Here is a 25,134-nt window from a genome sequence, read left to right on the forward strand (position 1 = left end):
TTTTCCATAGCAGCTTTATTCATTTTTCACTCTGACAAAGGGCTGGAAACTTGATCTGTCATGCTTAACGTAAAAGGAAATCTACACGCAGACTGTCTAATCGGTTTCCGAATCAATGACAGTGCTCAATATTCTGAACTACTCTAGCCAGTTTGGCGCTTCGTTGCCATTATAATCTTGAGTATTTGGCTTTACGACGGACGCTGTCGTGGTCTAAGGCGTCAGTGGCAGAATCTATTAAATATTTGACAACCTGCCTCTATGAGGTGCGCTCTGCTCTTCTATCGATTGTTTGTGTCTAGTCAAAGATGGCGCCGTAACAGCCCAGGTTTGTTTTTCATGGGTGCAAAGTATGTTTAAGTGCATTAACCGAACGGCCCAGTTTACGAGATATCTTCAGTCAGCAGGCTACGTTTTCTGTCTTAACCGACCTTTTAGGTGAGCTCTTTTAGGTAAGTGTTGTAACTGAAAAATAGGAGAGTTATTTTTACACCGAGCAGCGAGCTGGCTAAACACCAAACTAATCTTAGCGGCTCGAGCCGGTTTTTTGACCCAGCTAACCTCACTAGCTAAAGCGAAATGTTAGCTGATCCTACATTGTGTATTTGTGTCCTGCGCTTCCGTGATCGCTTACAATACACTTTTTAGCTTTGCGGAACCAAATGTTTGCCAGCGAGTTAGACAAGACATCCCGTTTCTCACATGGTTGCTTGGTAACTTTTCTGAAGCTTTTATCCCTCATTAAATAAGCTAGCGCGACTTTGCTTTCTGCGTAATGGATTAATTTGTGTCCTCTACTGAGTCACTGTAGCACACTGTAATCCCCGTTGTGCTCAGTACCAGAGAGATGTAATGTTTCCACACATCTACGTCGTGGCTGTCTTTTAACTGTCATTGCTGTTTAGCTTACTGTACGTAAGTAGCAATTACACCAAGGCAGTAATAATAGTTGGTTATCTAAACTGTGTTGCTGGTTTCGTTTGATTTTTTTGTTGTTCAAAAACAGTGTTCCCGAAAATCATTAAAGATTTCATGTAATATTTCAGTAAAACTGCAGTAAACGAGCCATGTGTTGCTTAACAGCTCTTACAGTGATGTGTGGAAACTACGTGAGTCACGGCACCTGTTAAAACACAGCTAAATCCTTATGGGTGTTTTTTTTTTCCTTCTTATTCATTCAGACAGATCATTTCTATATACACAACTATCTAGAAACGCTTTACTTCTTTATGCTTCCAAGGACCCAGACTTTCTTTCATTTATTTATTTATTTATTTATTTATTTATTTATTTTTATTGGTCTTGAGCAGTAGTTCTCCAGGCTTTCTTACATTTTTCTGACACAAGTTTTTATTTGGACTCTGGCAGCTTTTTGAGTCGGTTTTAGCCATTGTACATGATCATTTTCACAATAATCTTTTTGATGTTGGTTTTTAAATTTTGTTAAGACACTTAACACTAACCAGGTGATTCCCATAGAGCTATTAGCTGAAAATGTATGACATATGTTAACATCTTGTGCAGTGTATCCTGCAATTTGAGGAAATTGGTTAAAAGAAGTTTTAGACCTGTCACTTTTATCTGCAACAGACGAACTGTATCTTAAAGCCATGTCTTTAAGGAATAGAGGAAAAAGACATCCTGTCAATACTTGAAAGATGCATCTGGGACCTTCAGATGATCCATCTGCTCATCGCTGCACTCTCATTAGAAACGTTCTCAGTTGAAGAATGGATGTCACCATGTTTCACTTCTTAAAGAATGCAAAATTACACAAGAACAGGACTTAAAACCAGTGGAAGAACAAAATATTCTTACACAGTGATGAATCCAAATTTGAACATTTCAGTTCAAGTCGTCAGCAGTATATATGGAGGTGGTTGGGAGAGGTCCAACTGTGAGTTTCTACAGTCATCTGTGAAACATGTTGGAGGCTATGTCATGGTTTGGGACTGATGTTGGCAATCATGTAAAAACTGATGAATTATTACTAACCTATTTAACAAACTATGCAGTACTATCTGGAAGGTGTCTGATTGGTTCATTTTTAGCATGACAGTGTGTTTAAGAATAAAGGTGGTCATACCAAATATAGACTTCTAAGCTCACTTGCATTTAGAGGCATCTATTGTCCTAAAATCTCCTTTGGCCATTATGTCACGTTAAATCAAAACATATTACAATTTTAATTGTAAGTGTCCATTTGGTTTTCTTTGCTTGCAGACTGGTGTCATCCTTGTCAGTCAGAATGACCGACCCGGCTGTGAGGAGGGTGGTTAGTGATGTTATTCGCTCACCTGAGGATAAGCGGGAGTACAGGGGCCTGGAGTTTATCAATGGCCTGAAGGCAGTGCTCATCAGTGACCCGACCACAGACAAATCTTCAGCTGCTTTGGATGTCCACATAGGTAAATAGGTTTTAATTTTCTTTGTCCTGGCCAGGTGACCATGATTTTTTTTCCGTGTTCTATCACACCATTTGGAAAAGCAGAGCAATTTTCCCACATCATAATATAACTGTGCCTTGCTGACCAATATACTTTCATGCATAGAGTTGCCTCATTAGTTGCCAGATGTCTTTTAAGCTTTGGATGGGTATTTCTGATGTCTATTATCTAGTATTTCTGTTTGCAAACTAGATATGACATTATGTACTTATCGGGTTTCTCTATTATAGCTTTTCACCAGCAAATAACATGTAACTGTTGGGACTCACAGCTTAAAGTTCTCACTGACTAAGCATTAGATAGTTGTTTTGAATGTCTGAGGAAGTTGTGAAATTCCTGTGACATTCTTTTTATATGTTGAATAAAAATGATAAAGAATTTAGTCATGTACATCTCATTGTTTATAAATCTACCTGTTGTGGTGCCGTTACAGATCTGTTTTTCTCACCTGGCAAACATTAAGTCACAACTGTTGCATGGATGAAAGAGAAGCAGCACCATTAACTACATTTCTCTGGGAATTTCTTTTCAATTTGCAGGTTCTCTGTCTGACCCACCAAACATCTCAGGGCTGGCACACTTTTGTGAACACATGCTGTTCCTGGGAACAGAGAAGTACCCCAAGGAGAACGAGTACAGCCAGTTCCTCAGTGAGCACGCAGGCAGCTCCAATGCCTTCACCAGCGGAGAACATACCAACTATTATTTTGATGTTTCCCATGAGCACTTGCAAGGAGCATTAGATAGGTATGTTGGTGTTCATTTGATGGTATTAATTTTGGCAGAAACATCAAAGTGATACATGATACACATTTAAAAGCTCAGTGGTCTTACATTTCTAGTAGATAGATTAAAAAAAAATTATATATATATTTTTGGTGACATTGTCTAATTGTTCCCTTGTGCTGTTCAAGCCACCTGGACTTCAGTGGTAGGAAAGAACTGTGAGGAGTGATCTGAATTATTGATGATGATTCCTTTGTGGAAAATGAAAGGATCGTATAATTCAGTTAGTCAGCCTAATTTTCCTATTCTTATTAAAAATATATACAAACTAGATATCTGAATATTATGGTTTTTCTTTTAAAATTATAGTTACTTAATTAAACCAACATTTCTAGGTTTTAGGAGGTAAACAGTGAAAGATTATTAGTATTTTGGAGTTTGTATGTTAAGAATACAACATCTATTAAAAGAAGTTCATGGTCCATTTCCTTTGCAATAATGTTGATTTTTTTTTTTTTAAGCAGTCTTATGATGTGACAGAACTACAGTGATTACTTTTTACAGTATAATGTTTGCTGTGTACATCTTTAGATGCACACTATGAATTTTAGTGTGCTTAGCATTTCCTCATTTGCATGGCAGTTGCTCTGACTTTGTACTCTTGCAAAGCTTTTGTTCATTTTCCAAACAGTCATAACGTATAATCTGTATTTAATATAAACAAGATTGTACACACCAGAAAATGCTGAAAATCTGAAATCTAGTAGTATTATCACACACCTCTGTTGTTATTCTACATGCTGAAATGTACTCCTTGATAACAGCAACTTCTGACCTTTGTAGGTTTGCCCAGTTCTTTCTGTGCCCATTGTTTGACGAGAGCTGCAAGGACCGCGAGGTGAACGCTGTGGACTCTGAGCATGAGAAAAACCTGATGAATGATGCCTGGAGGCTGTTTCAGTTGGAAAAGGCCACTGGCAACCCAAAACACCCTTTCAGTAAATTTGGAACAGGTAGAGACTGTTCTTGCCAGACTTCACTCAAGCTATGTCTTTACATCATTCATTCTGACTGCTTAGTGCATCACATTTCAGTTGTTATAGCAGAATATTTTGACTGGAGAGCAAAACCGCCCTGCACAGAATATTTAAGCAAGAATTCCCTTCATAGGGTCGATATGATGTGTTTTAGATTTTGTATTAGACTACTAATCTAGAGCAGAATCCAGTCACATATGTTAACTGTGGCTAATATTTGATTAAATGAGGTTTACATTCATGCAGCCTACTTATTATAAGAGACTGCTGTTTTAGCCCAGAAATACTTCTCAATGGCTTTGGTTTTTTATTTTAAACATGAACTAATTTCAGTTTGTTTTTTGAGAAAGCAGTTTAGGAGTTTTCTGATAGTCATTCCAGATCAGAGTGACGTATACTCAGAGCAGCTCTGAGCTCAAAATAGCCACCTGATGGCAGTCTTGAATTATACCGTCTGTATTCCCATTAAGAACAGGAGAGGATCAGACGTATCTGAAAGCAGTGCACTCAGCAGACTAACATAGCTTCTCCTGTCTGCTGCTTTGATGGTGTCTCTTTTGAAAAACAAAAACCCCACTTAATTTGCCTTAGAAGTGCTTCATGTAGACTGTAGCACTTGTTTTAGGGGGTTGATTTTATAATATAGAAATTGATTATGGAATGTAATTTCACTGAATTTCACTACGGGAGTGTGTTGCCTTTTCTTAATTACATTAAAATGTACATTGCTGATCTTTTTATAGGAAATAAATTGACACTAGAGACCAGACCATCTAAAGAGGGGGTTGATGTCCGTCAGGAGCTTCTGAAATTCCACTCTACATATTACTCTTCTAACCTCATGGGACTGTGTGTGTTAGGAAGAGGTAAGATGACATTGCTCACGCATGTGATGTTTAAATGTTGCAAAATAATCATCTGACCTGAACAATGTGCAAGTCATGCATGAATGTCGCCTGAATTCTAGTATTTCACATTTCATTGTAGAGCAAAACGATGTGTTGTTCTCAAATCAGCTGTGATAATGTGCCTTGGTGTCACTGCCGAAAACGAGAGACTTTCAAGATAACATATCTGTTTCGTTCCATCGAATAACGTGAAAGTGATGAGAGACTTGAGTTACTGGCTTTTAGGGACATTAAACCTGTTGTCGAACATTTTTGACTTAGTGGTACCATGGACAAGTGCTGCTGCCATGCCTTAAAAAAAGAGCTAATTTTGTATAAAGTAAGCTATATTAATGTATTTTCATTTATTAATAGATTTATATAAGTAATCTAAAGTTGCAAAATAACTTGAAATTAAAGCTTTAAAATGAATAAATGAATGCTGGACTTGTAGACTCACCATCCTTCCAGTCCATACAGGACACATGATCCTGCATACCACAGTTCACCCACGCATGTAGTTAGTAATTAGAAGTAAAGATGTGTTATAAGTCATGTGGGTGTGGTGTCATACAGATTTATTTTTCTTTTCTTGTCCTCCTGTACTAAGCTGTATTAATCAGTGAGCGTTCTTAATATTTAAAACTTCAAGACTCAGTTTGAAATCAAAGTTGTTAGCTTCACTTTGTGGAGAAATATTTTGTAGCATTAAATCCTACTAAAAAATTGTGTTGGTTTGATAGAGTTTATATTACCTAGGAACACCTTGGGTTAATTATAAATATGACTCAAACACTACTAAAATGTATTACCTATCCAAATTAATACATTTTAGTAAGCTGAACTATTACTTCAAATACTCTTAGACAAAGAGCACGTAGATTTAAAAAAACAAAACAAAATACAAATGTTAAGTGCCAAATGTTCAGCAATGTACTTTTAAATTAAAACTTAACAGTGTCTAATTTCAAACCAGGATACACACAGTTCTTTGTGGCATTTGTTTTCCATTCCATTATAGGCCTTTAAGAATGGCCTATAATCTGCTTTAGTGTTAAAATACAGACTGCAAGCAAGGTTTACTTGAGCCAGTTTGTTTGACAGCTAAAAGTTACAGGCTTGAAATGCTAATAGCTAGCCAATCAACTGTTTTGGGGTTTTGTTTTATTTTTTTAAGGGGGGGAACTTTATTGTAAATTCAGTATCTGTGATTTTTTTTTTTTTTTTTTTTTTTTTTAAACCCTTTGTTGGCAGAATCACTGGATGAGTTGACGGCCATGGTGGTTAAATTATTTGGAGAAGTGGAAAACAAAAACGTGCCTGTTCCAGAATTTCCCGAACACCCCTTCCAGGAACAACACCTTAAAGTGAGCTGTTTACTTCTCACTCCTTTACATTTTTACTGCATTGCAAAATGTCTGTAAACATTTTTTCCCCTAACATGTTACTTTGGGATTCATAAATTCTTCTGTTTACTACAGTCATTGAAGTGTCAGATGAAAGAGCCCTTAGTAACACATTTCTGGTTGGTGTTCTTCTTTTTTCCTGTTACAGCAATTCTACAAAGTGGTTCCCATCAAAGACATTAGAAATCTTTATGTGACTTTCCCCATCCCAGACCTACAGAAGTACTACAAATCTAACCCAGGACATTATCTGGGACATCTGATTGGTCACGAAGGACCTGGAAGTTTGTTATCTGAGCTGAAATCTAAAGGTAGCAGACTGCAAGCTGGTGTCAAATATTATTAGAGCAAGTGATACACTTAGTAAAACCATATCCTAAAATATATGATTGGCTCCGAGGTTACTTATGTGTTAAAATGTATAAAAACATAAAATGTAACACCAGGAGACCTGTGTTCCTCTTATTTAGTGATTGGAATAGAAGTCAGTTTTCTTTTAGGACAGAAACATTCACAGTAACAGTTTCTTTTATCATAAAAATGAAAGAAACACCTTACTAAATTTTCACAATAATTACTTTCTAAGGCTGGGTGAACACACTTGTTGGAGGTCAGAAAGAGGGAGCCAGAGGATTCATGTTCTTCATCATCAATGTGGACTTGACTGAGGAGGGCCTCTGTAAGTCATGCATCTCACTACTTTACATGAATTATACCTAGTTTGTGTGTTTTGCATGTGATTATGATCAATCACAGTATGTGTAGGGAAAAGAAATGTAAATATTAAATCTTGGGGCATGATCTGTGTGTCACTGCAGTGCACGTTGAGGACATAATCTTCCACATGTTCCAGTACATCCAGAAACTACGTACTGAAGGGCCTCAAGAGTGGGTGTTTGAGGAGTGCAAGGTGATTTATGTTGTTAGTTCAGTGATACTTTCTAAGAGTCAGTATAAGCGGATTTCCTATTCCTCACTGTAAAAGCTAGTTTTAAAAAAGAAATTAGAATAGCATATGGATTCCATTATGTGCATCACAGTTAATAGATCTGGATCAATAAGCTAAATGAATGTAGTCATTGTATGTTTGGTGATTTCAGCTGTTATACCGTCAACCTTTTTGTCTCTCTCTATAGGATTTAAACAATGTTGCCTTCAGGTTCAAAGACAAGGAGCGTCCCCGTGGCTACACTTCCAAAATTGCAGGTTTACTACATGTAGGTCCTTCTTTTATCTGCAGTCATTGTTTCCAGGCAGCCTTGTCAGAATCAAGCTAGTTTTTATTTGTATCAAAATGCACAGTATGTGATTGTTGCAGCAGGTGGAGTAAGGTACCAAATGTTTAATTTACTTTTTGGGTTCTGGGGACAGCAGTCTAAGGAGGAAACCCAAGACTTATCTCACATTAGACAGTTTTTCCTGTGAATCCAGGGAGATAAAGAGTCCTTCTCTTGTCAGACAGGAGATCTCCAGTGAGTCTTGGGTAAGGGCATGCGGTCAAATGCATGCAAAATACCCACCCCTGCCGCTGTTTCTCACCTAGTGCAGCTCCCAAGTGGAACAGAGTCCAGCCCTTCCCCAGGAGCTTTGTTCCAGAGCCCAAGCTATGTGTTGAGGCGAGCCCACTATATCCAGTTCATGTACCACAAGCAAGTACATGGAAGCCGGGGATTGTGTTGGGACCTTCACCTTTGAAGGTCCCACTCAACATGGGCCCCTACAGCCCTTTTAGACCCATGTAGGCTTCTTTGGGCAAAGGCCAGCTGGATCCCATGGGCTAAAGCACATGGCTCCAAAGTGGGGCCTTGGTCCTTTATTTTATTTTTAATACAAAGGGTTGTGTTTGCATATTTAAGATGGAATACATGCACATCTCCATACATTTGAGAGCTTGCAGTCATTGTAAGATATTATGTAACAACTTTGTATAGCTACTGTGCTTCCAAAAACACAGCGAGGTTTTAATAGTAAATGAGATTCATCGTCGGTCCTTTTAAGTAGAAGTTTAGAATTTACTTTATGGAGGCCTTTTACACATTTGTGTTTTCAAACGGTGCAATGCCAACAGCTTTCTTTGTGTGTCGTAGTACTACCCTCTCGAAGAAGTTCTAGCAGCAGAGTACCTCTTGGAAGAGTTCAGGCCAGATCTGATCGAGATGGTGCTGGATAAGCTGAGACCAGAACACGTCAGGTCAGTGTGACTTTGCAATGTGTGGTGAGGCTCACTTTACCTTTTCTGTTACCAAGTAATAAACTGCATAAAACTAGAAGTAGATTAAGGCAATAACAACAGTTGTAAAAGAAGACTGAGTTTTGTGTTTATCAAGCAAAAAATAACCTGCTGATTAGATCATTTCTGCAGCAGTGAACTTGTTGGGCAAATTTCTGTTTGCTTCTTTTACTTTAATCTGAGTGTATAACCTCTCAGAGGAAGATGTGGGCACATGGTGAGATAAACTTTAAGCTAAACTTTACAGCTGCAGTCCCACTTGGATAACTGGACTGAAATAAAAGTGGGCCTGGTGTAGCTTTAATTCATTTACTGGGTTGCAGCTGCTGTGCCAAGCAAAGTCCAGACTTGTAACCGGTCCATTTCTTAATGTGTATTAAGGAGACGACAGCATGCAGTCATTGGTTGACCCTGACAGTTTGCATGCCAGTCTCTTCCTTTACTGAAGTAGCCATTTAATTCTGGGCTTTTGCCAAAACTGCTTTAAATTCATGAACGAATGCTTCTTTATTTATCCATCTCATTCCAGCTACAAGAGAACTTACAGAGAAACACCATTTCCTTTTACACTGAGTCCTTGAACTTTGTTTAACTAAAACATACTGATGGGATAAATGTTCAAACTTAGGAAAAACCTGCACTCTGACAGCTCCAGCCAAACGATGTGTCAATGGCTGTGCACCACCTGAAACATGATCGAAATGGAAAAGCACTCACATCTTGTGCAGCTAACAGGCACTAAGTAGCACAGAGGGCTTTTTGTATAGATCTATAATGTGACCTGTTGTCTTCTTACTTTTCCAGAGTTGCAGTGGTATCAAAATCATTTGAAGGACAAACAGACATAACAGAAGAGTGGTACGGCACGCAGTACAAACAGGAGGCCATCTCTGAGGAGACCATCAAGGTGAATGATTGTGTCCAGTTTTTCTGCTGTGTAATCAGCGTATAACCACTACATCAGTTATATAAGGCTCTGATTGTTTATCTTTTTCTGTTGTAGAAATGGGCAAATGCAGACCTCAACGGCAAATTCAAATTGCCAATGAAAAATGAGTTCATCCCTACCAACTTCGAGATCTACCCTCTTGAGAAAGACTCTCCGTCAGTTCCCACTTTAATCAAGGCAAGTGTTTTCTCTGCACAGCTCCATCAAAGTGTTGTCACTTTTCATTGTCTGACTGCGTTGGACGGTCCCTGCTTACCTGCTTCTTCTTAAGTCTCTTATGCTTTCATATGGAAATGTGGTATTGTGATTTAGACATCAAGCATTAGTTGTTGTTGTGTCAGGATCAGAGGAACTAAGCAGCTAATAAAAGCTTACATTTCCCATCTCTGTTGGAACAACTGAATAAAAGTTAGTATGGCTTTTGTTGTTTGTTGCTAAGAGACCTATCAAAGTAACACTGTTAGATTTCTGTGATTAAATGAGCATCGTCTGCTTGTACGGTTTACCTTCTGCTTGCATTTCAATGCTTTACTTTGTTAAGACTTCCCATGAATATGAAATTAAGTTTGGTTTTCATTTCTTCCAGGACACTGCTATGAGCAAGGTGTGGTTCAAGCAGGATGACAAATTCTTCCTCCCCAAGGCTTGCCTGAACTTTGAGTTCTTCAGGTGAGTAGTAAATATAGAGGATTTGTTCTGCAGCTGGAGTGTGGACACAAATTCTTACCAAGTAAATTGTGACTCTTAAGATTAACTCAATAATGAGAAATCATAAATGTACTGCATAATAAGTTTTAAAGTAATCAGATAACAAAGTGCAAAAATAATTATCAAAATATTCATTTATTAGTGTCATCAGGTTTCCCAATGTGATATGGAGACACACATTTTCTTTGAAGTTGTGTAAGATGTAAAATTGCCAAAGTTACCTACTTTGGTGACCCATTGTGACAAGGGAGCAACTAAAAGTAGCTTTTACGACTGTACCGGAGAGTAAATCTCATATTGGTTACACTTAAAATGCAGATCTTCTGGAAAATAAGTCCAGGTTTGACTGTGGATGGTCACAGGTCAGCATGTTAAAAGCAACAAAGTTAAATAAGTGCCATGTGTAACTCCACATAAATGGACACACCATTCTACTGGTTGTCTTCTTTATTCAAGGTAGGTGGCTGTTCCCTTGTTCAGTGTTGATTTAATTTAGTAGGATTAAATGCTTCTGGAATTAGCTACTGTGTAATATAGGATCGTTTGGATTAACTTGGATCAGCTTCTTGACAAACACTGCCAAACCCTTCTAGGTGGGACTACAATTAGACAGTATTAGTCTGTAAGTAATTCCACTGTTACACTCCTGATAGCTACAGTTAATTATATGTTCATAAATTGTGAAACATGCTACACAGTAGTTGCAGTTTGCATCAGCTCGTGCAGCTTTATTTGTATGCTTTGTGTGACATTTTCTCTACAGCCCGTTTGCGTACGTGGACCCATTGCATTGTAACATGGCATATTTATACCTGGAGCTCCTCAAGGACTCCCTCAACGAGTATGCATATGCAGCCGAGCTAGCTGGCTTGAACTATGACCTCCAAAATACCGTCTATGGGATGTATGTAAGTATTCACAATCCCTCCCATCGCCGACCTCATGCCGCCTTCCCTTTATTATCCTCAAACTGGGCTACAGTGGCTCAGGCAGGCCTGGGTCAATAGCTGACGTTAACCTTCCAATCTGACCGCGTCTGTGGCCAGACTGCAAGTTACAATAACAGGAAACTGTCGTATATTGAACGTTTTTTATTGTTTGACATGCTTGATCATTTGAGACGGTTTTGTAGAGATTTTGAACCTGCGTGTGTTTTACATCACCTTCTAACCTGTACCCGGCTGGCATAGTATCTGTTTTATTTACAACTCCCTCTTTTATCAACTCTTTTATCAACCTCCTGTTAAAACACCATGCCTACCTGCGAGGGCTTTTATTCTCTCCATATCAAATCATCCTTTAGGTGTGCTGGGGTTAAACACACACCTGTAATTAAGGCATCAGGTTTGAAAGTCAGCCACTATTCTTCCATCAAAAAGTTTTTGTTAGTCAGTGCAGAACAGAAAGCCGGTCATGTGGCTGCATATACATACTCTTCATTATCATTCTTCTCATATGTGTTTTTATTTAGTGTTGGGCAACACTTGATTCCCAACAAACATTTATTTGTTTCATTTCTTTCTTTTTTTCCTTCCATTAGTCGCTACCTTTACGCAGACCCCCTGCACTGCAACATGACCTACTTGTTGCTCAGGTTACTGAAGGATGATTTAAAAGAGTATACATATGCAGCCCGCCTGGCTGGGCTGGTGTATGGTGTAGCCTCAGGGATGAATGCCATCCTCGTAAGTAAGCCGTTTGAAGTCTGGAGGGAAGATGGGGTGCCAGTGAAGGCTGCACTTTGAGGCTTTAACAGAGTGAAAATAACTTGGCGGTTGTGGTTTCTACACTCTTGATTGTGTGAAATCCTGCTTGTTCAATCTGAGAGAGAAGTCTAATATGCATTTTCTTGCAAATAACAAAACTGGGAGTGACATCACTCCTTTTGTTCTTAGGTATGTAGAATGCGGCATTAAATTTAAAGATCTGTGCAGGTTTATCTAGGAGGTTTAACATCATTAGGAGTGTATCACTAAATCAGGTGTTTTTCTGTTTCCTTGATTTATGAATGAGCAATTTGCTTGTGTGCGTATGTGTGAGATTTAATGTTGTACATCAAAGTAATGGCCTGAATCAATCTGGTTTGCTGTGGTGTTGTCTGTCCACTGTTCTTTAAAACCTGCTGACTTCTAACAACTCTTCAGCTGTCATAATGACCAACTAACCTGCATTCATTAGCTCCCTTCTCACCTGTGAATTCATGACTGGTGTGTGTCCTTACAGAGGGCTGTATAGCTGTGTGATGGGCTGCAAGTAATTGATCTGAGTCAGCAGTGTTAGTGTGGATGCTGGCCGTTTGTCAAGGTTAACGATGTTTGGAGAGATTACTTTTAACAAGTGTCACTGCAGGGGCTTGGCCACAAGGTGAGGTGAGCTGTGGGATGAAAGTGACAGCGAAGCCCTGGGAGGTTATGCTGAATCCTGAAGGGCCATTAGGTGTGCGTGATGCAGGAAAATTCATTTATGCCCAAGCACGTGCAGTGAACTCAGGCAGAACATTGACATTGTTTTTGTTTTTGAGTCTCTAGAGATTCAGATTATTCTTCACCATGAGGAGTCGGTCTAATCTGGAAAGATTTTCTTCACAATAGTTTGGCCAGCCCACGATTGAATTAAATGGAGAACACATTCATGTATTCATGGTAGCAAATGAATGCAAAACCTTCATAACAACAAATGTTAACTGTTATGCTAATAAGCTTAATGTATCCTTTTGTTTGTGATGATGTGCCGCCTGTCTCCTGTCACTGTGTGCTGCAGCTGTCTGTTAAAGGCTACAGTGACAAACAGCACATCCTGCTGAAGAAGATCATCGAGAAGATGGCCACTTTTGAGATAGACGAGAAGCGCTTTGACATCATCAAGGAAGCTGTAAGTTCAGACTCACTGACTCAGTAATAGTTTAGCTTCCAGTCTCAGTTTTAATGGTGATCTGATTCTGCCTTCTTTCTTTCTGCAGTACATGAGGTCTTTGAATAACTTCAGAGCTGAGCAGCCTCACCAGCATGCCATGTACTACCTCCGTCTTCTAATGACCGAGGTCGCTTGGACCAAAGATGAGCTCAGAGAGGCTCTAGATGGTGAGACTCTTGTTTCTCTTCTGTCTCAGCAGGAATGCTTACTGGCTGCTTTTTCATCTGTGAACTAAACAGAGTTAATTAAAACGCATAATACAGAGCATTTCTTACATTAAAAAAAACAACTTGTTTTTGGAGTGGTAGAAAACCAAGCATGTGTGGAACTTCCACAGGCATTTTCCACACTCACTGAAAGGTCAGTTCAGGTCCCAGGATGGTGCAGTAGTTGGCGCCACCCCCTCGCAGGGAGGTTCCTGGGAAGAAGGTTCCAACTCCTTTCTGTGTGGAGTTAGCATGTTTTCCCTGTGCTCCCTGACTTCTTCTCACAGTCCAAAGACATGCATTTTTGGTAAAGTGGCCATGAATGTGAAGTACTTGAAGCGTGTGGACTAAACCCAGTAAAGCAATCAAATTGACCTGAATTATTGTAGTCAAGTCTCAGAACAGGTCAAATTTAACCCAGACACTGTAAAGGTTAAATCACATAGCTGCAGTGAAAAATGTAAAACTATCACTGAAGTTTTCAGATTTCTGCACACAGTAGAGGCCTCTCCTCTCGCCTTGGGTCTTTTCTTTTCAGTTTTTCTCCTTTAAATGCTGAAGCTGTCCTCTAGCAGTTGCTTCCCTAGCTGCAGTCTTTCCCGTGCACAGTGCCAGTCTGGAGCCTGCAGGGCAGCTTGTTATATTTTTAACCACAGAGCTTACACAGAGTATCCTCAGATTCACACAAGACTCAATTAACCTGCTGGGTCAGGACCTGGAGCTCAGTCACCTGGGCTTCCAATTAGCACAGCTCGGTTTTGTTATCAGTCTCTTTAGCCCGCCGTCCTCCTCTGTCTGTGGTCTCTGAGACGCTGTGAGTGTCATGACTTAAATTTAAACTTTTATGCACATCTAACTCAGTCTTTAGGTATTATTTTTACTACTGCAATATGACGTGCTGCTTTGCTGCTTTGTTCATGGCAGGAAGACTGCCCGATGAAATCACCACACTCAACAGTTATTCTTTGAATCAGTCTGTTACCAGCCTTGGAAAATTACTCTTTGATTGATTGCTTTTGCCTGTGATCTGTATTGCAGATGTAACTCTCCCACGCCTTAAGGCCTTCATACCTCAGCTGTTGTCACGGTTACATATTGAAGCACTTCTTCATGGCAACATCACCAAGGAGGTTTGTTTGGAGTCACTACTTATTATTACTTATTTATCCATATCTCAGAGGTTTATTGTCTCATCAGATCCTGCACTTCAACCTGCTCGTCGGAGAATAACACTCTTAAAATGGAGGAATGATCCCTTTTGTGATCATCAAATTATAATAATGACCAGCTTCTCTAACAGCAGAAGATGAACTAACTGAGGGGTTTATGTGAGAGAACAAAACTGATTTAGTTATATCAGTGGAAAAATTTATAGATAAACATAAACTACTCACCGAGAGTCAGTACGGATTCAGATCAAGCAGATCAACATCATCGGCACTATTAGATTCAATAGAATACATCACAAATTCCATAGACAAAAAGCAATATGTGGCTGGGTTATTCATAGACTTGACAAAGGCATTTGACACTATAGATCATGATATATTAATAAGAAAACTGGAACGTTATGGTGTCAGAGGGGTAGCTTTAGATTGGGTCCGGAGTTATTTAGGTGACAGGAAGCAGTTTGTGAAATTAAATGGTGGTTGCTCCTAATGTATGGACATTGCTTGTGGTGTACCCCAAGGGTCAGTTTTGGGTCTAAAATTCTTCAACTTGTACATTAACGACATCTGTAAAGTGTCCAAAGTATTAAAAATGGTTCTCTTTGCTCACGATACAAACATTTTTTGCTCTGGTGATGATCTGCAGAATTTATTGGAGGATATGACTAATGAAATAAGTAAAGTGAAGTTCTGGCTTGATAAAAACAAATTATCACTAAATTTGAATAAATCTTAACTTATGTTATTTGGAAATAGTAGTTTAAATACAAATGCAAAGATTCTAATAGATGGTGTTGATATTGAAAGAGTCAGTGAAAATAAATTTCTGGGGGTAATAATAGATGAAAAACTTAACTGGAGAGCTCACGTAAGATATATTCATTCCAAAGTATCACGTAGCATTGCAATACTAAGCAAGGCAAAGCAAATATTCGACAGAACATCACTTCATATTCTATACTGATCACTGGTTTCACCATACTTAAGCTATTGTGCAGAGGTCTGGGGCAACAACTATAAAACCACATTACATTCACTTTTTACTCTTTAAAAAAAAGCAATTCGAATCATCCACAATGCAGGTTATAGGGAACATACAAACTCACTATTTTTGCAGTCTGAAATATTGAAAGTTGACGATCTAGTGAAATTCCAAACAGCACAAATTCTATTCAAAGCAAAAAATAAAGAACTGCCAGGTAATATTCTGAATATGTGTTTTTTTTGAACGAAGGAAGTTATAATTTAAGGGGTTTTTGTAACTTCAAAACAGGGACGTACTACAAGAAAAGGCTTTTGTGTTTCTGTTCATGGAGTGAAACTATGGAACAAACTGAATATGGAATTAAAGCAATGTCCGAACATAAAACTGTTCAAAAAGAGTTATAAAAATATGATCTTCTCGAACTATAAAGAAAAGGAAAATATTTAAATTAAGTGAATGTCTCCATTTAAAAACAAACAAACAAACAAACAAAAAACTCATGATGTGATATTATAGTATATAGTATATCAGAAATCTGTTCACTATTTTTATTACAAGTTATATCAGTAAGGAAGCTGACTAAATATTAACTGATAATTTATGGCAAAGGGGTGGGATTAAATAAGTGTTTACTTCTTCCCACTCCCTTTCAACATGTAAATTAGAACATTTTGTATGTATTTTATATAGTATTTTTTCTTTTCTTTTCTTTTCTAAATGTACCTGTATATTGTTCACATGTTGAAATAAATTACCAATCATATCACAATTAATGTTATAAAATATACAATGTTTAATTTTTTATGGAAATTAAAAATGCCTTTGGCAAAATGTCTACACTGTATATCAGTGAAGTCAAGATGCTTACCACGCATATTGAGAATAACTTCTATCACAGTTCACTATACAAGTGCTCTTAAAAAGCACCTGCTGGTTATTTTGAGTAATGTAGTAAATGTTGGTAGGTACAATAAATGTAAAATTCTTGAATCTCTACAAAATGTTTTTCTGAGAGTTCAGCTGGTGTTACTCAAGAGTTTGTGGACTGAAATGTTTGAATTTCATTTCCATCTGTCACTCCTCTAGTCTGCTCTTGGCATGATGCAAATGGTGGAGGACACGCTCATTGAGCATGCTCACACAAAGCCTCTCCTCCCGAGCCAGCTGATTCGCTACAGAGAGGTGCAGGTTCCAGACGGTAGGTCCTCTACTCCTCCAAACCACAAACACAGACGCACACACACGCACAGACACACACACGCACACACATACAGATTAAGCACTGTAAATCTTCATCTGCCAGTCATGACTGTCTCCACGGCGACCACGCAGATGGGTTCTTGTCCAACACTCTCGCCCTCGTCATCAGTGACGCCATCGTGTGTTTGTTGAAAAAAGACCTGATTGAATTCAGCATCCCACATTTACCTCAAAGGAACATAATGGTCACTGAGTGGAAATGGACGTCATTGGCTACAATACATACACACCTCACTGTCAGCAGCTCAGACAATGAACACACACAGGCAAACCTGCACTGCCTTTCAGATCACATTAGGAAAGCTGAATGATGTGGAGGCGAAAAGCAGAGCTATAAATTATACAGAAAATTATCAACGGTTTCCCTGTGACTCAAAGTCTACAATGAGAAACTCACATTTTCACACATCACATCAGTATTTTGAGTATTCAAAGGATGCGTCCGACAGCAATGTTGAGCTATTGCTTGCTTCAGTGTGTGTGGAACTTTTGACATGTTAAGAACAATGTGAGAGGAGCTGTGGCTCGGTGCTCAGGGAGTGTCAGGTCCAGAGTGCTCAGTCAGCATGTGCATAAAGACACCTGCATTACTCAGCCTGCACTCGTCCTGCATTCAGAGCAGACTTGATCACAGTGGATTTAAACAAACTAGAGTTATTGCTGTTGGCATTCAACGGGCTGTTTCTGTCTTATTGAAGTGTCCCCTGTCCTCTATCTGAACTGTGCTGGTTTTACTGTACAGTACTTATCTATGGCTCAAGCAGTGTACTGAAGTTCAGCTGTAAAACTACAATGAAACAGCTCATGTGCTTTTTGTAGGAATTGCTTGTGCAAGTTTCTAATGCAGCACTGAAAGACCTGATTAAGTGTGCAGGGATGGATTGTATTAAGTTGTACAGCACAGCTGGTGAAATTCATTTCTAAGCTTATCAGAGTTCATGAGTCAGTGGATTTTGGGTTAATGAAAAGGATTGTGCTTTAAATGACTTCAGATGGTTTTGCTCACTCACATGCCAAGTTTAGTTCTCAGCGTATCTCAGTGAGGTCCTGTTGAACCTTCACAGACCAAAAAGCAAAGCCAGAAGAATTACAGGTGCTCATATTTTTACATCTAGTCTTTCTCTTTCCTGTTTTTAGTCTTTTTAATATTACATATAACTGCACAAGTACAAAAACAAGGTGAGTACATGGGGTTAAAGTTGAAAAAAATATATTAAAAAAAAACCTAATAAAATACATTGATGTGAAGTGTCATTCAGTTTTCCCCATAAAATGAAATGGTTTTATCGCCACATGAATGAAGGCGGTCCAGTTATTTTGCTTTGCGGGGATTATTTTGGTGATGTTTGTTTGTGGTCATCTTTTCATAGCGATTTGTCTTCCATGATTACAGCATAAATGTATGTTCTTATGTTCCTCTCAGGTGGCTGGTATGTTTACCAGCAAAGGAATGAGGTACACAACAATTGTGGCATCGAAATCTACTACCAAACAGACATGCAGACCACCCACGACAACATGCTGCTAGAGCTGTTCTGTCAGATCATCTCTGAGCCCTGCTTCAACACACTGAGAACCAAAGAACAGCTGGGTGAGGTTGCAAAACACACATGATAGGGCATGACACAGAACGTGGGTACCTTTTTCCAGACCATTTCAAGTTTATACAAACAGTGTCAGCTTTATCAAGTTTATTATTTATATTATTCATGCATCTAGTTGGTCCATAGTGGAATGGTTTACAAAAACCTTTCTGGAACAGTGTTTACAGCAGTCTGGAGCTCTTACCTACTTCCTCTCTTAATCCCCCAAAAGGCTACATTGTCTTTAGCGGGCCACGGCGGGCTAATGGAGTGCAAGGGCTGCGTTTCATCATCCAGTCAGAGAAGGCGCCCCACTACCTGGAGAGCCGAGTGGAAGCTTTCCTGTGTACTATGGAGAAAGCTGTGGAGGAGATGAGCGAGGAAGCCTTCCAGAAACACATCCAAGCCCTGGCCATCCGCCGCCTGGACAAACCGAAGAAGCTGTCTGCTGAGTGTGCTAAATACTGGGGAGAGATCATCTCTCAGCAGTACAATTTTGATAGAGGTGAGGCTTCCCAGCAGTCCAGTCCACCTCTCTGATAACTCTTAATTATGTTTAGTTTAGTTTGCAGGCCAAATGGGTTTTTCCTGATCTACCAGCTTGTGTAACACAAAAAGACAGCAATCCGCCCAGTTGTGGCAAATGGCTGCCCCTCCCTGGGCCTGGTTCAGCCAGAGGTTTCTTCCTTTAATCATATATAAAAGGATAATAGCCTACCTTATTTAATCATGGATTCACTCTTGAGTCCATCTCTTAAGCATTGCAAACGGGAACTATTGTCTTTTTCTTTTTTTCTATTTTTTTTTTTAATTTAATTAATTTACTTCTGTTTTTCCTGCTGTTTTGCAGACAACATTGAAGTGGCGTATCTGAAGACGTTGACAAAAGAAAACGTAATGGAGTTTTACAGAGTAAGTAGTATAGCTTTATGTCTCATGATGCCTCTTCCTTGGAAGACTTTTAACAGCATGAGACATGTCCTTGTGTCATGCTGGATTGCTCAGTCTGACACCTGTTTGAGACAAAACTGTTTGTAGCTATTTTTATTTTTATTTTTTTTAGGGTAACTGTAGCAACTCCTAATCATAGTTTAGACACTGGCAGGTTCGTTAAGCAGGATCAATTTGTGCACTAGATGAGGTTCAGTTCATTTACTCAGCTGCTACCTGCAGGTCCCTGGTCAGCATACCTGTCAAAGTGGCCACGCCCCTCACTGTAAGCCTGATGAAGTTTCAAAGGATACATTATGAAAAGACTTCACTGAACTTACAGATGTTCTCAACATGCTTTTTAATGCTGTGAAGTTGAGGCTGTTAGTATGGGACTCTGTGGGAGTTTGGCCACTCAAAGAACTACAGTTTTTCATCAGCATCTTTATTTTCAAAGGTCACATATCCTCGCCCCCACGTTTTGCACTGCTGAAAGAATATATGTCAGACAAAACTCAATTAGTATCTACTCAGGTTGACTCGGCTCGACATGTTTTGAGGGTATTCCATCAGGTGGTAGTACCTGGTACTAGGTACTTTTTTTAGTACCTTTTCAACCGGAGTTCATAGCGATCAGAGGCGATCTGAAAATGTGGCGTCAATAGACTGCATGTCATCGATTGGGCAGTCAGTGGCATCACTCGATGAGTCACGAGAGTGTCTCCTGTACGAAAACCATATTTACCATTTCTGAAACCCGGCATAAGAGAAATGGCTACACAGAAACAACACTGTGGTCCCCATGTCTGACAGAAAGCCACAGACCTAGCAGCAGGTATAACATCGCCTCCAGGTCCACCTCTGTTGTAGCGTTCGTGTCACATACGTGACGTCACGGGATGTTCGATTGCGTTGCTAATAATGACCCCACACACATTAGGTGGTACTCGGTTGTAATGGAAAACGAGTCGAGCTGAGTTGCGAGAAGGTACTAATGGGAAAAAAGGACTTTATTCAGCACCACCTACTCTGTTTGTGTGTCCACACATACACAGATCCGCTGCATTCATTCTGCCCTCCTAGCTTTCATCTCATCCAGCCTCCTGCTTCTATTCATAGCTGTGGAGGTGACACTGACACAGGACGCTCACAGCATATCAGCGGCAATAATGACAGCCAGCCGGCTTGTTTCGGGGGGATAAAGAGCCCAAGGACACCTGGCCCCAGAAAGAATTGGCATTATCGGAGCCCTGCAGAAACCATTACAGCCCCCATGCAGAATAAACCTAATGCATTTCTAATGTCATATCAGCAGCAATCGCACAAGCTGCGTCTTTTCTTTTTCTTTTTTTATTATTTAATTTCTGGTTGCCACAGTTGACGCCGTCTGACTGCAGATGAGCCAAATGTTCAGTCTAATATAATCCTCCATCCAGAGTCGGAGATGAAGCCCGACTGTGTCGCTAAATCTCCACAGGGCTGTCACAACTGATCACACACTCAGTGGGGAAACACACACAGCCATCCTGTCTGTGCTGGGTTTCTTTTCTGTGGTAGCAAAGCTCTTTCCCAAAAGTGATGAGTCATTCCATTAATGGAGGGAATAGTTTCTGGTGATGATGTTCCCTGACAACCTCCATGTATCATCCTCACCTGTCTGTCTGTCTATCCAGGAGCGACTGACGGTCGAAGCCCCAAAGAGACACAAAGTGTCGGTGCACGTGCTGTCCAGGGAGATGGACACCTGTGAGTATCTGTAGACACAAGATGATAACATGGGCTTCATTTAGACACCCACTGAGGTCGCTCACTGACAGTCTGACCTGTCTGTGTGTACATCAGGTCCAGTAGTGGGAGAGTTCCCCGCTCAGAATGATGTCAACCTGGCTCCTGCTCCTTCCCTGCCACAGGTAAGGATCAAACTTTTATTTTTATTTGTTAACCTGACAGATTCCCCAGCTGCTGATATTCAGTCAGATTTTAACATTACTATAAATGCGCAGCTTAAATGTGAAACGGTGAACGGTGATCAAACTTTTTATTTTTTCTTGATATGCACTGACGAGGACATTATACTACCACTGTTCTATTGAAATATAAAACAAATGTCCTCATATGTGGATCTCATTTTTCTCAGAAACAAAAATTGGGTTAAAAAAAAAATCTGGTAATTCTTTGTTTCCAAGCAAAGAGAAATTAAAAATGCATGCCATGAAAGAGTTCGGGTCTTAGGAGGTTAAATGTGAAAAGGTGACAATAACCAGGACATCCCAATACATCTCGTTAACCAATAACTGAAGGGTAGAACTGCCACACCATTAACCTGTGTGGATTTGTAGCTTGTCACTGTCTCACACACCGAATTGCTCAAATAGATGTTATTATCTCTTTTTTTTTCTTTTTTTTAATATAAATTAAAATTCTTCACGCTGACATTTTTTTTTTTTTTTTTTTTTTTTTTTTTTTTTTTTTGTTAATCATCAGCTTGTGTCAAATGAGGTGGACATACCTTTCAATTGCATCTTCTTCTTGCTATTCTAGCCATGCTCAGTGAAGACATTCAGGCAGCTCCTTTAATGTCCTGGAGGCCTCTTGGCAGCCTCTTTTGATCAGTTTTTCCTTTTCTCCATTTGTTGATGACAGTGTTCATTGTGTTCTGTAGTGTCTAACACTTTGTCAAAGCCTGCTTTTAGGCTCCAAATTATAACATGTCATTTAGAAAGAGAATAGCATTTGTTTGTTTCTGGACTATTTCTGGAGTTTATGGAGGGGGTCGTTTTTCAGCCGCCCTTTGATCTGATCTTTCTTGCAGCCCACAGTGATTCAGGACATGACGGAGTTCAAGAGGAGTCTGCCTCTGTTCCCCCTGGTCAAACCTCACATCAACTTCATGGCAGCCAAACTGTGAGCAAGGCCGGCAGGTCGACACAGCAGGGAGGCACGGAGGGCGGCCCTGCTCTGTTTCACATCTAACCACTTCACCTCCTCCTGCCACTAGGAAGACCTTCATCTGACGGAGCCTGCATGAGTGTGTGTTTGTTTGCGTGGATGCATGTTGACTGCGGGTGTGTGCATGTGTAGCAGGGAGGAGCCACTCAAAGAGGAAACAAAAGAATCACAAAGTTGTTGACGTAGCTGTGATAATTATAGAGGTAACACCAGAATCACCTCATGTAACGTCTCTAATAGGAGACGTAAGCTCACGCTTCACAGCACTGTGTAGGCTGCTGTAGACGAAAAAGAAGTAAAACGACGAAAAAAAGAAAAAAGCTGAGGGCCAGGACCCTTTAATGAGTTCAAGTGTACTGCAGAAGCTTCACAGTAGGAGGCTTTTTATTTGGATTATTCAGAGACATCCTGCTTTGAGGATGGATTGTGGGTTTATTGTGATGAGCTGTTGAGGTTAAAGACAGTAGCTCCATGAAGGTCTTTGCTTTTATTTGTTTGGACTGGTGTGTTTGTAACTCTCTGAGAGGAACCACAGCTCTCCTAGGGGGGAGAAATCCCAGAAGATGCACTCGGGAAAATGAAATCTTTTAAGTCAAATTTCTGAATTTTAACGTGTTTGCCTGTAAACTGCTAAAATATTGGGATCCTATGAGGAGCTGTTTTTAAATTGCTAACCACTAAACCATGCCCGTACATTTCTTCTTTTTTAATGCGTTTCACAGTAGTATGTCACTCAGACATCTCAGGGGTATGTCCATGCTGTTTTGCCTTTTATTATTATTCAGTTTTATTAGTAATTAAAATAAAAACATTTAGTCTGTCATCTACATCAGTATGTTATTCAATTTACAGTGTGATCGGTTTCTGAAAACTGAAAAGTAACGGCTGTAGAGACATTTTTGTTTCTCTCCCAAAGCTTTGGGGAGGTCGTCAGGATCCGTTCACTCTGCATGAGAGACTTTCTGCAGCTGCTACCTTCACATTAGTTTGTAACCTGGTCTGATTTGAGGCACAATCCTGGAGGATCCATTCTGTCCCCAGCATAATTCTGGGTGAGCATTAGCTCTTAAAGCATAGATGTCAAACAAAGCAGCTCGAACTTTTTCTCTAAAAACAAGAAAACATTTCATATTGATGTCTGAAGGCGAGAGTTTGGTAAAACGCTCCAGTCTGGATCCTTTTACCGAAATATATGCACTTCTCTCACTAAGCAATAAACTCAGTGCTGTGCAGAGGAAACAGCGTGGGCCTAAACCCCAGAGAGGACCGCCTCCAGCCTGATTGCTTTGTTGGCCCTGCTTGGTGCAGTGCTAACGTGACCTGCTCTCTTGGTGCTAACCAGTTTCACAGTGTAAAAACTACTGCTGGTGGAGCCGCAAATCTTAATTTATGTTTTCCCATTCCCCTAACATATCTGCTCTCAGGTAGAGTTCATGAATAGTCCTGCTTTTTCAAAAGTTTCTTAAATATGTCCCGGCATTTTACTGTCTCAATTAGATCCAAACTATTTCGTTTTTTTAATTTCAAACAAGTCCATTATCAACTTCTACTGCTTTAAAAGGCACTATATTACCTTGTGGTGAAAACCCAAAGAACCAGCAGCAGAAGCATGCCTTAGTCTATTACTTACACAGCATGTAGCTCCACAGCGTCTCAGGAGAGCCGGTGATAAAGCAGTTTTCACACAGCGTTCTAGATGAAACCAATGTTACATATCAGGCTTGGGCGGGCCGTGCACTGTTTGACGTGAATTACCTAGTGAGTGGTTTTCATTTAGAAAATCAAATTTTTAATTTCTGGATGTATTTAGCAACTCAGAATGACTGTGATTGGCTGGTGGGGGTCATGGGCAGGTGAAGAGTGCTGAGTTTGGTCTTTTTATGTTTCTTGTGTGTTTCTAATTAATAAACAGCTGAATGGAAGCTCGTCTGTCCCACTTTTCCAGTCTCAACACGTGCACGTCAACATTTGGAAAATACATTTATTTACAGAGCTCATACTGTAGAAGTCTAACGTTAGAAGCATCGTGTGCACAACAGTTCAGCCTCTCGGCAGAGAGGAGATCTGATGGGAAAGGTTTAGTCTGCAGATCTCAGAACACCTGTACAGAAGTTGACATGTGCAGGTTAAATATTCCAGGTGGTTGGTTATACAGTGTGTTAAACAGGCTCTCTCACTCAGATTCTCATCTCAGCAATAACTTGTTAATTCAAAGCCACGTTATTTACACATGAACAAAGGAGTTTGATACATTAGGCTTCACGTCTTATAAACCAAACTGTTTTGGTCGGTTCACTCAAATCAGAGCTCTATATTCATCCGTCCTAATATCTCAACATTTCAATACATTTGCCAGAAATTGTGGCTAAACTTGAGCATTACCTCACAGTATTTAACTGAAACAGGAGCACTGTGATGGATTTTGAAAATTGGAGATGACTTAGGTACCAGGGTTTTATCCTGCTCATCAAAGCCATGTGCAAAACAATTTTGATCATGCTTGTTGACAGTGTAAGTGTATTTGGACCCACCAGGTCCTCTGCAGGTTTGAGTTGACGCCGCTGAACATGAGTTTTCCCTACGATGGTGGTGATGGTGGGGAAGACCAGGGCGCCACACAGGATCCGTGTGGCCCACATATGGTCTTCCAATATCCTCTGCAGGGATCCGAGGAACTGGACAGCCGATCCCTGCAGACACACGAGTATTAGTTTTATTCCTGCATAAACCTGAGGGCGCAGCTGCTGAC

General features: G+C 39.9%; 1 protein-coding gene across 5 annotated transcripts; it reads left to right on the top strand.

Annotated features, from left to right (window-relative positions):
* The first annotated feature begins 287 nt into the window (after positions 1–287).
* On the top strand, positions 288–24,307 carry ide (insulin-degrading enzyme). Of its 5 annotated transcripts, none has more exons than XM_085297532.1 (25): positions 288–438; positions 2,224–2,408; positions 2,987–3,194; positions 4,017–4,186; positions 4,954–5,076; positions 6,352–6,464; positions 6,652–6,814; positions 7,090–7,182; positions 7,322–7,413; positions 7,640–7,720; positions 8,591–8,694; positions 9,538–9,640; positions 9,737–9,859; positions 10,269–10,351; positions 11,931–12,075; positions 13,151–13,261; positions 13,350–13,470; positions 14,548–14,639; positions 16,750–16,861; positions 18,347–18,514; positions 18,739–19,011; positions 19,357–19,418; positions 21,110–21,182; positions 21,279–21,346; positions 22,249–24,307. In XM_085297532.1, exons 1-25 carry the CDS (start codon positions 353–355, stop codon positions 22,342–22,344), a joined length of 3,048 nt encoding a protein of 1,015 aa, XP_085153658.1. In that variant the 5' UTR covers positions 288–352; the 3' UTR covers positions 22,345–24,307. The 5 variants fall into 5 exon arrangements, with proteins under 5 accessions (XP_085153658.1, XP_085153657.1, XP_085153659.1 ...); XM_085297531.1 differs by lacking the exon at positions 11,931–12,075 and adding an exon at positions 11,154–11,298 and having other exon boundaries at positions 289–438; XM_085297533.1 differs by lacking the exon at positions 11,931–12,075 and adding an exon at positions 11,154–11,298 and having other exon boundaries at positions 294–452.
* The last annotated feature ends 827 nt before the right edge of the window (positions 24,308–25,134 follow it).

The sequence above is a fragment of the Mchenga conophoros genome, linkage group LG13 (assembly GCF_057382185.1).
Source record: "Mchenga conophoros isolate Kocher_MC1m ecotype Shallow Benthic linkage group LG13, M_conophoros_male_GT1.1, whole genome shotgun sequence".
Taxonomy (NCBI): domain Eukaryota; kingdom Metazoa; phylum Chordata; class Actinopteri; order Cichliformes; family Cichlidae; genus Mchenga; species Mchenga conophoros.